Source organism: Primulina eburnea, chromosome 13 (assembly GCF_022965805.1).
Source record: "Primulina eburnea isolate SZY01 chromosome 13, ASM2296580v1, whole genome shotgun sequence".
NCBI lineage: Eukaryota > Viridiplantae > Streptophyta > Magnoliopsida > Lamiales > Gesneriaceae > Primulina > Primulina eburnea.
In genome coordinates, this window is record NC_133113.1 from 30142523 (window position 1) to 30154668 (window position 12146).

The 12146-nt window shown below is 32.1% G+C and overlaps 2 protein-coding genes across 4 annotated transcripts; both read right to left on the minus strand.

The window, feature by feature from the left end:
• Nucleotides 1–940: 940 nt before the first annotated feature.
• LOC140810661 (uncharacterized) lies at nt 941–3367 on the minus strand. Of its 2 annotated transcripts, XM_073168527.1 has the most exons (2): nt 3127–3367; nt 941–2810 (listed from the first exon to the last, which is right to left on the minus strand). In XM_073168527.1, the coding sequence occupies exon 2, from the start codon at nt 2779–2781 to the stop codon at nt 1129–1131; it is 1653 nt and encodes a 550-aa protein (XP_073024628.1). In that variant the 5' UTR covers nt 2782–2810; nt 3127–3367; the 3' UTR covers nt 941–1128. The 2 variants fall into 2 exon arrangements, with proteins under 2 accessions (XP_073024628.1, XP_073024627.1); XM_073168526.1 differs by having other exon boundaries at nt 941–3367.
• Nucleotides 3368–4351: 984 nt separating this feature from the next.
• On the minus strand, nt 4352–7452 carry LOC140809578 (RPM1-interacting protein 4-like). 2 transcript variants are annotated; one of them, XM_073167255.1, is made up of 4 exons: nt 7068–7452; nt 5313–5810; nt 4831–5013; nt 4352–4734 (listed from the first exon to the last, which is right to left on the minus strand). In XM_073167255.1, the coding sequence occupies exons 1-4, from the start codon at nt 7071–7073 to the stop codon at nt 4711–4713; spliced, it is 711 nt and encodes a 236-aa protein (XP_073023356.1). In that variant the 5' UTR covers nt 7074–7452; the 3' UTR covers nt 4352–4710. The 2 variants fall into 2 exon arrangements, with proteins under 2 accessions (XP_073023356.1, XP_073023357.1); XM_073167256.1 differs by lacking the exon at nt 7068–7452 and adding an exon at nt 6656–6803.
• Between the last annotated feature and the right edge of the window lie 4694 nt (nt 7453–12146).

Genomic DNA, 12146 nt, shown 5'->3' on the forward strand with positions numbered 1-12146 from the left:
TATATGATATTTAATTATGAACTCTTTCAGATATGATATTAATATATGATATTTGAGCACACAAACATATATAGTAAGTCTTAATATCAATGTAGTTGTTTCAATTTTATGCTCAAAATTTTATCTTCTATACCAAATTTAAACCAATTTATTATGCAATATCATGTATATGTTTCAAAATTTTAGTGTTTTCTACTGAATTTCAACAAATTGTTAATTATTATTATAATATCAATGTGCCAGCTAACATGATTATTATATATTTTTATATATTATTAAGCATCCATGAATGTATAATAATATTAACAATAAACATATAAAAGTTCAATCGCGTTAAACATATAAATCAACTTGAATTTTGATAAATTCAAACTCAAATAAAAATTTATCTAGTAATTTGTATGAAACTCAGTTCGATAATTTGAAATTATTGATGAAGTGTGCTACCATAAGTTATACAATTTATTAGTTCGATAATTTGAAATTATTGATGAAGTGTGCTACCATAAGTTATACAATTATTATATATATATATATATATATATATATATATATATATATATATATATATATATATATATATATATATTAAAAATTCGAGGGCTTTTGTTTAAGTAAAGCTATAACATTCGGGTTGAGCTCAAAATCGTGTTTCAGCTCATGAAATAATACTCAAATAAACTTGAACTCTAATTTTGTGCTACTGAGAGACAGTTTTGTTTGATTGCAACCTGTTATTGACAAATGACATTTGAAAAAGGACAAATTTATATACATACTATACATTAAGTCACAACTCCTGATTAATCAGACAAAATTACAGCAAAATATTACTGAACACTAGTTTTTTTCACAGACAGCATTTACCTGTGTACTACATATAAGACACACACAAGCAAAAACTTTCCTTGATCAGGCATTATGGGAGACCGTAATATCTATATAAATCGACTATAAAGATGCATGTCAATAGATGCCATACAACTGAACTAGACCACGAACAAAAGAGCCATCTGAATAAAGGTGCCATTCAATAAATGTATAAGTAACACAACAGACATCTATAAGTGAATAACAGAATAGAAGTTGAAAGGAAAAATAAAACCACAAATAGATTAAGAAAGCTCGTCACAAAAGGTTTTTTGTCAATCTAATCATGAATCGATTTATTGCACTTGCCTCCAAAACTATCCAGGATGACTCGAATAGCTCATGAAAGTATTCAGCTCCCGTCTCCTCAGCAGCACTTCTGAAAGCAATTCCAAACGCATTTCCTTGAACTGCTCCTAGCCGTGGCTTCCCGCAGATACCAACGATTAAAACCTTATGGTCTTGCGTGTAGCAAATGCATATCAAAGGCTTCATTCTTGCTCCCTTCTCGCGTAAAGCATCCATCAGAAAGTACCCAAATTTTGTCAAGGATTGAGGGAAGCACAGGAACTTCGTATCCGCACACTCTTCGAGCTTCACCCACCGGAACTTACTTCCACTTCTTATCGAACCTTTCTTTGTTATGGCTGAGCTCCCTTGCCTAAGAACTGCCCTTTGCACCTTAATAGCATGCCGCATTCCTGTTTCAAGCTTGTCGAGATTGCTCAAGGACAGGGCATCATAAGCTACCCCAAATTGCTTGGAACCGGAGGAGCCATCTGCTTCTACCGATGACTCTAAAAGAGCTGTCACCCCATACACAACATCTGCAGCTGAAACTTTCGAGCTATACCCATGAAATAGCAAGAAACCACGGAAATAAAAATCAGTGAGCCCAAACTCTGGTAGATATTGTTCAAACATATCCTTCATTCTGTGTTTTATCTCTACGCTCATGTACTGAAACTTCTGTTTGCACTCCTCCCGTGCAAACCCCATCCGAGCTAAAAGAAGCTGCATCTTTTTCAATCCATTGTCACTCCAAGTTTTCAACTTAGTAGCTATGTAGGAAGAGCATAGCATTGAATCAAATAAGTTCCATTCTTGTAATAACATCAGCCTTGGTTCATCCTCATAAGCAATTCTAGAAAAATCAGGTGCCACAACCTTTGTACCATCCTTGAGAGTGATTGATGTAACAGCGTCCAAATTTCCTGAGCTGTTTATGTGTTGCTCAAGCTCCATCACCCCGGCCTGGTATCTTTCATCTGTTAACCTCTCGTGTACAAATTGGTCAGTCAAAGCCACACAGGCCAACCAAAGCAACTGAGTCGTGTTTTTTCTCAATGAGTGTGAGAGATCATACATTAAACACCCTGATGGCTTCCCATGGAAAGTTCCCATAAAATAGTACTCTCTCTTCAACTTTCGAAAAAGCTTAACTGGGTCATCTGTGTTTTCTTGGGAAACTCTCCTTTTCTTTCTGTTCCTGCCCCCACCCTCCTCCTCGCTGTCATTCTCATTTTCATCCTCGCTGTCGAAATCATCCTCAACTTCGTCGTCACTATCCAATTCACTAGCGTTAGCCAGAGCCGATACATCAAATTCATAAGCTAAGTCAGCTTGTAGCTCATCATCTTTCGTGTAAAGCACCACCACAGAATCATTTTGATCGCTTAAATTGTGTAAATGTATAGGCCTATGACTGTCTACTACAAAAACACGAGCTAATGGTCCAACTTTAAGAACCCTTCTAAGATCCCTATGGCAACCCCAGTTTATCAACAAAATGGTCATGGGATCATCTGACGAATAACTCAAATTATGTCCAGCATACTTGTGAATTTCCTTGAAACTCGAAACCGGATAACACGCATACCTAATTGAATCTGATTCGAGAACGTGACACATGATCTTCAAAGAACACAGTGAATCTACATCTGAAGTCGAGGGGAAAATTAGCACAGGCGCGGAGGAAGCAGAGGCTAATGCCGATTCCTTTAACCTCTTGTAAAACGACTCAATGCTTTGCTCCCTCACCATACTTTCCCAGCCCAAATCCCACCAAAAATCAAATCTTTTCCGGGACAAACAAAAAGGATTTTATAAAAAAATACCCAAATTTCACATGGGCATTGAGTGAATTACTCAGATCCAATCAGTACGGAGCGTATAAACTAACAACACAATAACGACTCATGTTTATTCTGTGGAAGAACACAACTTACAGAAGAGAGATCGATTCACGGCATGTACCTGAAAAGCAGCTTTAGGTGAGGATTCATTCATGCATTCATGGATGCTTGAACTTCAGTTTGTGCAGATGCTTTCCAGTTGTAGGAGCGCGCAAGAGAAAGGTTTGAATTGGTTTAAATCTCATTGACATTTTTTCGTCGTCTCTTTTCAATTTTCAAATTTCAGAGAATTTTCGGGATTTTGAACGGCCGCCAAATTTTGGCGGTGAGATTTACGTTTCCGGATGTCGATGGAAAGACCAAAACGCCCCCAATGATTTCACTTGACTCTCCCATTTTTTGAAATATTTTTATTTATATTTTATGAAGTGAATCAATTGTTTTTTTCCTTATAAATATGCTTTCATGTGAAGAAGTGATGCATCTCGTTACAATAATTTGTTAATGCACTTTTAATTTGAGGTCTTATATATAAGAGTATGTTTCTTGTGAGACGGTTTTACGAATCTTTATATGTGAGACATGTCAACCATACCAATATTCACAATAAAAAGTAATAATCTTAGCATAAAAAGTAATATTTTTCATGGATGGCCCAAATAAGATATATGTTTTACAAAATATGACCTGTGGGACCGTCTCACATAATTTTTTGTCTATATATAATCATATTAAGAAAAATAAATAAATTATATGCTAATTATATCTACATTATTTTAAAAAAAAATGATAGAAATAAAAATAAAATATTACTTAAATTGATTTTAAACACGTCCATTTTAGATATCATTTCAAATTCATAACTAAAATCATTTTTCAAAATCAAACTTTTTAATTAAATCAAATCAAGTCTTTTAATCCAACAGCAACATCGATTAACCACTTGCTTATCTCAAATCTAGTTACAGATTAAAAAATTTATTTGCTCCAGACAATGGTATAATTATCGTTTTTTTCCTTAAATTGTGAAGTGTTTTGCGGATTGTTAATCCGTTTTTCTGGTAACTTTCTCTGTTATTATAACAAATCATAATTTTCAATTTTTTTTAAAAAAAACATCATTAATGTAACAGTTCACACATTAAAAAGTTTCGGTTGGAGAAACTACTAAATATTCCATTGCGAAATAGAAAACATCAATGGTAACTAAAATGATTGCAAAAACATATGTACTTCAGCTGAGTACTGGTAAAGCTCAAACAAAAATATATTAAATTTGAATCTGAAGTTAATAAAAAATATAGGGAGTTGCATCTTCTACAGCTCAAGAATGCAACACAAGCTCATAAAGTAAACCAGACTTGATGAAGATTCAACATAGTTTGTCAAAGCAAACAAATTGAAATTTGGAATGAAAGAATCTACCTACCAACGGTTGATCTCTCTCTTTTCAGCTAGAGTATACAAGGGAAGAAGATCACAGTACAAGTAATCACCAGAGAGCAGAGACGACAACGAAGAAGAATAATAATAAGAAGAAGAAGAAGAAGCGAGCTACAAAGACCTCTAGTTTATTGTCCACAAGAAGCACACTAGTTGTAACTGAAATAATGCCCATCATCTTTGCATCACAATAGCCTTTCCGAGCTAATTTACACCTTTAGCATAGCTCGAACTCTCACAGAAAACGATGAATCATCTAGTTTTACCACCAAGGGCAGCAGCATTTCTGCATTAAAGACAGCTGAATCAGTACTTGGAAACATTCAAGAGTCTATAGAATGGCGTGTTAAATGATGCTGGAAGCAGGTATTGGATAACCAACCTTTGGTTGATTGGATGGTAAAGTGCGTGTTGGATAAGAAGAATGTCTAGGTGTGGTTGACACGTTTCCGGGCCCTGCATTCCTTTCCTCCCGAACTTTCTGGAATATATCCGTAAAATTTTCTGCGGACTGAGGATCAGTCTCCCAATTACCAAATTTTGGAACTGCTGCGGCTTTATCAGGCTGCCAATTGCAATGCACACAATTAAAAAGATCCAGCCGGTCAAATTGTTTGGTAAGCATGATTTGGTAGTAGCCAGGGAATAAGAACCACAGCCTTTGACAAAATGCGAGTTCTATTTGATGGTAAAATGAAAATAAGAAAATGGTTTTGAAAGGTAATATGCTAATATATCTGTTAGACCTTTGATTCCAGAACATAGTTTTCAAAATTTCACATTTTACTCCAAATATATACTTTTTACTTCTAGCAATATATATGGAATAAAAAACAGCTCCAGATAACCAACGTGACAACTTACACTGTCATCTCCAAGATTAGCTTGTCTCATACGCGATTTTCCAGTGGTACCTTGACTACCCTCATAGTTCTTTCCTTCACCGACTCTCCCCCCTACTTTTGCCTGTTGATGAGGATGAAGTGGTGATCGTTCAAAGCTTTGCTCAGATCCTGCACTAGGCCTTGGGGATCGAGTTGCCTTGGGTCTACGGGCACCGTAATTTGATTCACTAGCAGTTTTTTGACTCGTATTTTCATTTTGAGCTGGAGGATTACCGGGCTGTCTGAAACCTATGTCTTCACCTGCCCCCTTCACAATAGGCTCCTCAGGTCGAGTTCTCGGTCTTGGTGGAGGAGCAAGAGGCGAAGAGTTGATGTTTTCAAACATCTCAGGATTCTCCTGGGGCTCGTTCGGGTTGATCATCTTTCCACCCCTGGTTTTTCTTGCTTTGTCAAAGTAAACTGTGTAAGGAACGTTGTCTTCACCTTCCCAGTTTCCAAATTTTGGCACATTTGAACGCTGATTTCACAACAAAACGGTAATGTCATTACCTTTTACTAAATGCAAATAATTGGTTCTTACACGAGAAACTCGAGATATATGTTTCCAGCCAACAAGGAAAAGAAAATGTTGTAGTATATTCACAACAAATAAAAAATATTTATCAAAGGACACAAGTGTTTTGATTTATTAATGCATTTTGAGCAGATATTCGAGCATCCATATAATTTCAAGGCCGTTAATTTACCATTTAACATATCTGCATTTCATGTTTTAAGATGGATAAACTAAACCCAAGAAAAGCACAACTACATATACATCACGCGGAACTAAAATAATGAAGGTTTTATTTAACTTATAAACAAGGAAACACTAGCTTTTTTTGAACTAAATATAATCCATTATCCCTCAAATTTAACAAAAGTGTTGTTCAAGACTTGAAATCCAAAAAATGACGCAAAAGATGTCCCTTGTTTCAAGGGCTTCGACTCGACAAAGGAAAAAAATACAAAATTATGTTAAAACATGAACTAAGATAAGCCGCAACATCCAGCACGAACAATCATAGAAGCAACATTTTGCCCGTCATACTATTATTTTGACTTAAAATTGAATCATAATGATATTCAGTTCAAGAAACAAAAATCAAGAAAAATATGCTGTCATGTGGAAGTGGATGTAAAAAACAAACTAAAACAGTAAAACCCCAGTTTAAGTTGATTGCTTATCGAAACCAAAATGATTAAAACTTTTCTATACATTTCAAGTTTCCATAACCAATTAAGATGTAAAGGTAAACCAATAACGTCGCAGCAAAATCAACATGAATCAGGATCCTCTCTCTATCCATTCTTCTATTTTACCTCTATTAAATTTTCTGAAATCATTTTCCTGTTTACATTCTGCACTAGATCTGTTGACTTCACAACATTCGTGTACAATTCGATCAAAGCAACCAACCGGGATTTAATGTTCACGTGCAGGAAAAAAAACACAGAAAGAAAGAAGTCAAATGAAGGAGGGAAAAACCAATGAAGTGCGACAGAAAATAAGGACAATCTGGACCAATCAATCAACTTCTTTCCCAATAAATATCCAATCCAAGTATTTATCAGAACCTAATAATTCAAGACTAAAGTTCAAAATCATGAATTGTTGTCCAAAATTATCGACCAATCAGCATCATTAGACTTGCAACAAGAAGAAAAAAGATTGAAACTTTGCAGCCAAAAACACAACCAGGCAGCAAACCATGTTCAAGAAATGTATACTTACAGCCATTTTCCTTCAACGAGACTTCTGCGGAGAAACCCAGAAACAACAGAAGAAAAAAAACTCAAACAAAGCTCCGAGGGAAGAAGAAATCTAGCAAAAACATCAACACACCAAGCTTCCCCAAGAAAATGAAAATGTAAAGCAACAGGACAGAAGTAAAATCAAGGATGGGAGAGAGAGAGAGAGAGACCAGATGGAAAGATTTAATAAATGATGAGGGAGAAAGAGGTGCTTATTTATGAATGAATCAATGATTGACCGGAGCCACCCGTTACGGTTGACTGTTGGAATCCTCCCCACGAACCAAGTCTTCACTCGTCCAGCTGTGTTGAACTCGTCCAGCTCGTCTAACAAAACCAACCCCAACCTCAACCCAACGGAGGTAGAGAAAAAGTCTTGTTTCAATTATGCAAGTTTTATTAATTTCGCTCGATTTTTTTCTCATATGAAAAAGAAATTATCATATACAATTCTATGTTTTTTAAAAATTTAAGCAAAAGAAACCCACGAAACCATATTTAATATATTGGCTGACAAAATTTTCCAATTTGAGCTCAAAATTATTACGATTTTTTAAAAATTGTTAACTTTCCAAAACGGTCTCTAGCATAAAGTAACAATTATGAAGCTAACTCGAAACTAATAATAAAAAAATAAAAAAGATGAAGGCAAAAACTTGTGTGAGATGGTCTCACGGATCATATTCGTGAGACGGATCTCTTATTTGGGTCATCCATTGAAAGGTATTACTTTTTATGCTAATAGTATTACTTTTTATTGTGAATATGGGTAGGGTTGACCCGTCTCACAGATTAAGATCCGTGAGACGGTCTCACATGAGACCAACTCAAAGATGAAAGTGCTGTATTAAAATTTCCAAGGGCCGTTGAAATTTCAATCAGGTTGGTAGGTTGAACTCGATCATCGATCTGGTAGAGGTGAAGGAATTAAAATACTATTTAAATTTAGAGGAAAAAAAAATGGTAACAAAATAGACTTATTCGACTTTCTTGTGACTTGGACATCAGAGGTAGTGTGAACCTTGATTATATAATTAAGTACAATTATATTTTAATAATAATAATAATAATTAAATTCTTAAATTCATGCACACTTGTTTACTTTGTAATAACCACGTTCACTCGTGTCCAAACCTTTTCACACATAGGTAGACAAATTCCCGTCATGTAATTCAATCTTGAAGTGTTGATCAAGAAATTTGATAGGTCAGAAAAAATATAAAGAAATTAAAATATTCCCATGTTTTGGAAAAAATAAGGAACTTTGGATTTTTAAAATAATTGATAAAAAGTAATTTGTGATTAAATGGAACCATTGAAATTCTTTTGCATTTTGATAACTTGGACGGATTTAGATCATTTACTGTATTGAAAACACAGCATTTGGTGTTGTACAATTTTCATACGAAATGATCACGTTAACATCTCGTGGACATCATATGAGATAAATTTAAAATGTTGTCTGATTAAACGACATGATCACGTGATCATCTCGTTTAATCGGACAAATCATCTCGTGTAAAAAGTGCATTGCATTTGGTAATGTATTTTCAATACAGTAGAAGATCCAAATCCAACTTGGATATAGTAAAAACATAATCTCAGTTTATGCTATGTTCGTGTCAAATATATGAGATTAAGAAAATAATTTTTTAAAAAATTAAACTTCTTGTTTTGTTTCTATTTGATTCGTTTAAAAATTAGTTTCACGTTTACAAACACTTAATCAAAAAAAACTAGCAGCTTGCACATTAATATTAAAAGAACTCACTATATTTATTTATAATCAATTGATTCAATTGTACTTGAAAAAAATATTTCTCTATCGAATTAATGGAATAGAAGTTCAAATATATAAAAATTGTTCGATTGAATTTCAATTAGAGTGGCTCGTAAAACACTATTTTAAAAATATGATAAAACCGTACTAAAAAAAATTGTAACATATTCATCTCATGGAATTCAAATTTGGCCGGCTCCCGATTTCTGTAAAAAAAAAAAAAAAATGGAAAAAGTAAGTATTAAAAATTAAAATTAAAATTAAATCAGTAAAAGAAAACCACCTACTTTTCTAAATTATTATTGTCATCCAAAAGTTAGTACATTAAAATAGAATCGAATCGGACCTTTAAGCAAAGCTCTCACACACATATATATAAATTTTGAAACACACGTGTCTTAAACACTTATGTGAACGTCACATTATCACATTCAATATATGAGTGTCACTTAATCGGTGCTCATATTATACACGATGAGTGTGTAATATATCAAAACTGTATATATATTATCCACCGACTTTGTGCACTAATGAGTGATACTCATTTATTGGATTTGATTAATCATATGATATTTATAACAATTGTATCGTGAGATTTTGTATTAAATTTATCATGATATTTTGATAAACCCAATTTTTGTGTTTATTGTAATAATAATTGTACAAATTTGATTATATATAATAAACTGATATAATTTCATTTATGGGGAAAAAAAAACACGATTAATAAATAATATAACAAACTATTGCATCCTACATTTATGTACGAGTACCATGTATTTAGCTAACAAATAGCTGGCTGTCCTATATTTATGTTAAATTATAATTGCCCGTTGACCATTCAACATGTCAACGTCGGACCGACGACCAAGACCCCAAACACTTCCAAATTTAATCCAGTTTCCTCAAATCGTATGTCTACTCACTATTAATTTTAATCTTTATTTTTTTAAAAGAAATAATTTGATTAGTTTTATTTTTATGTATCTTAACTTAAATATATCTTATTTTTTTAGCCTTTTAACGTATCATATATTAATTTTTTTTAAATGTATCATATATTAAATTTTACAGTATAACTTAAAATTCATATAGATAATTACAGTTTTCCACGACTAGGAGGATAAAAAAATATTGACATCGAACTTATAAAATGGTTTTAGAATGATATATGTGCACGCGATCATATTAGTAGAGGTGAACAAGATTTCAGTTAAACCGAATAAACCGACCGAACCGAGCCAATTCGGAAATTCGGTACGGTTATTTCGGAAATTCGGTTTTCAAATTAAAAAAATTCGGTTATATCGGTTAATTCGGTTCGGTTACGGTTTTCAAAATTTTGAAATCGGTTAACCGAATTAACCGATATAATAAATATTATTATTTAATAATTTTTTTATTTATTATTTTTTATAAATATTTAATTTTTAATTTTAAAATCGATATAATATGTATTAATTTTGTTCAAATAAAACTTATACATTTGTGATGTGTGTGATTTTATGTTTTTATGTATTTGTGTAAACTGTAATGTTAAAAAAAAAATTACATATATAATTAAAATTAAATCACAATTTTTTATTAAAACTATTCGGTTAATTCGATCGGTTCGATTATGACTAAATATTTTGGTTCGGTTCGGTTATGGCTAATTCGATTCAGTCGATAACCGAATTGACCAAATACTCACCCTTACATACCAGGGTTCTCGATCACATATTAGTCCACTGACGCATTTGTTGTATGTATCTATAGTTCTTATTATAATTGATTTGATTAATATTCAAATAGAGGTAATATCATAATTATAAAATTAATATGGGGTTGTATTGAAATTTTAAGTGATAAAATTAAAGTATAAAAATTAATGAGATGTCTTCCTACAAAGTCCAAATCAAAACATCAAATTTTTTGTCAGAGATCTAAAATATACATGAGAAATTTATAATATTTTAATTATATAACTTTTCAAAGTTTGAGTTTTATCCAATAATTTGATTTTTTTGGTCTTTTTTGTCAGAAACCACTAAATTCATCCGATTTTATTTGTTTGACATCAAAATTCTCTTACGTGACTAATTTGACAAGAATAAAAAGTATTTACACACACTAAAATATACATAAAAATAAATAAATATAAACTATATATTGTTTTCCTCCCATTTAGATATATTGGAGGTCATATTGTTTTTTTTTTCTCCTTTTTTTGATCCATTAAATTTTAATTTTAGTAATACGAAATTCATTCTCTCTAGTCTCTACATGTACCACATATGAGATAAAAAAATACCAAATAAATCCTATTCGAAAACATATAACTCAACAATATTATATTTCAAATTTTCTTATTTTGAATAATACACGTATTAATAGATATATGGGTACGTGGGTGTGGAATAATACACGTATTAATAATTAGTGTTACATGAATATCATAAATTTTAAGATTTTCAAATTTTGATTTAATTAGGATATTTACAAAGGAGTGGGCCTCATGTGAGACCATCTGACAGATACTAATATGTGAGACGGATTAACCCTACCCATATTCACAATAAAAAGTAATACTCTAAACATAAAAAATTATATTTTTTCATGGATGACACAAATAAGAGATCCGTCTCACAAATTCGACTCGTGAAACCGTCTCACATAAGTTTTTGTCCTTACAAAATTAAATACGACGTGAGATTTAGAGATAATATTTTTTAAATTTAAGCATACTCTATTGTACCTAATAAAAAAACAAAATGCACAATCATTCTTTTTTTTAAAGGTCAAATTCAAGAACAAAACTATATACATTATTAGAGCTAAATGTGTGAGATCTTGGAAATAAATAAAAACCCACACCAAAAGTAAGTTAATTATCGAAGTCTCTCACTTAATTAATATTATAGATTGATATAAAACAACACAAATATATATCATAAACGAGAAAATTGGTCATGTAAGTTCACATTATTTATATTTTTTGTCATCTAAATTTTTAAAATTGAATCTTATTCATCTAACTTTGTTTTTGTTTTTGTTTTTAATCTACTGCCACATGATAATGAAAAAAATATTGATTTGACAACGAAAAGTGTTGACATGACATCGATAATTGTTGACTTTTTGTCACCACATGAACATTACAACGAAATTTGATTAAAAACAAATAAAATGTAAAATTATATCACTAAAACTCAAATTTGGCGAATTAAAGAAGTGTGATAGAAAACAAGATCTTACAACACTAAAATAAACACTCTCCCTTCGCAAAGAGCATCTACC

Coding starts and splice junctions, on each gene's coding strand:
- LOC140810661 (XM_073168526.1), bottom strand. CDS start 2,913: ATGGTGAGGGAGCAAAGCATTGAGTCGTTTTACAAGAGGTTAAAGGAA.
- LOC140809578 (XM_073167256.1), bottom strand. CDS start 6,679: ATGATTTCAGAAAATTTAATAGAG. Junction 5,811..6,655: donor TTTCAGAAAATTTAATAGAG/GTAAAATAGAAG, acceptor TTGTGAAATCAG/CGTTCAAATGTGCCAAAATT. Junction 5,014..5,312: donor CTAATCTTGGAGATGACAGT/GTAAGTTGTCAC, acceptor TGCAATTGGCAG/CCTGATAAAGCCGCAGCAGT.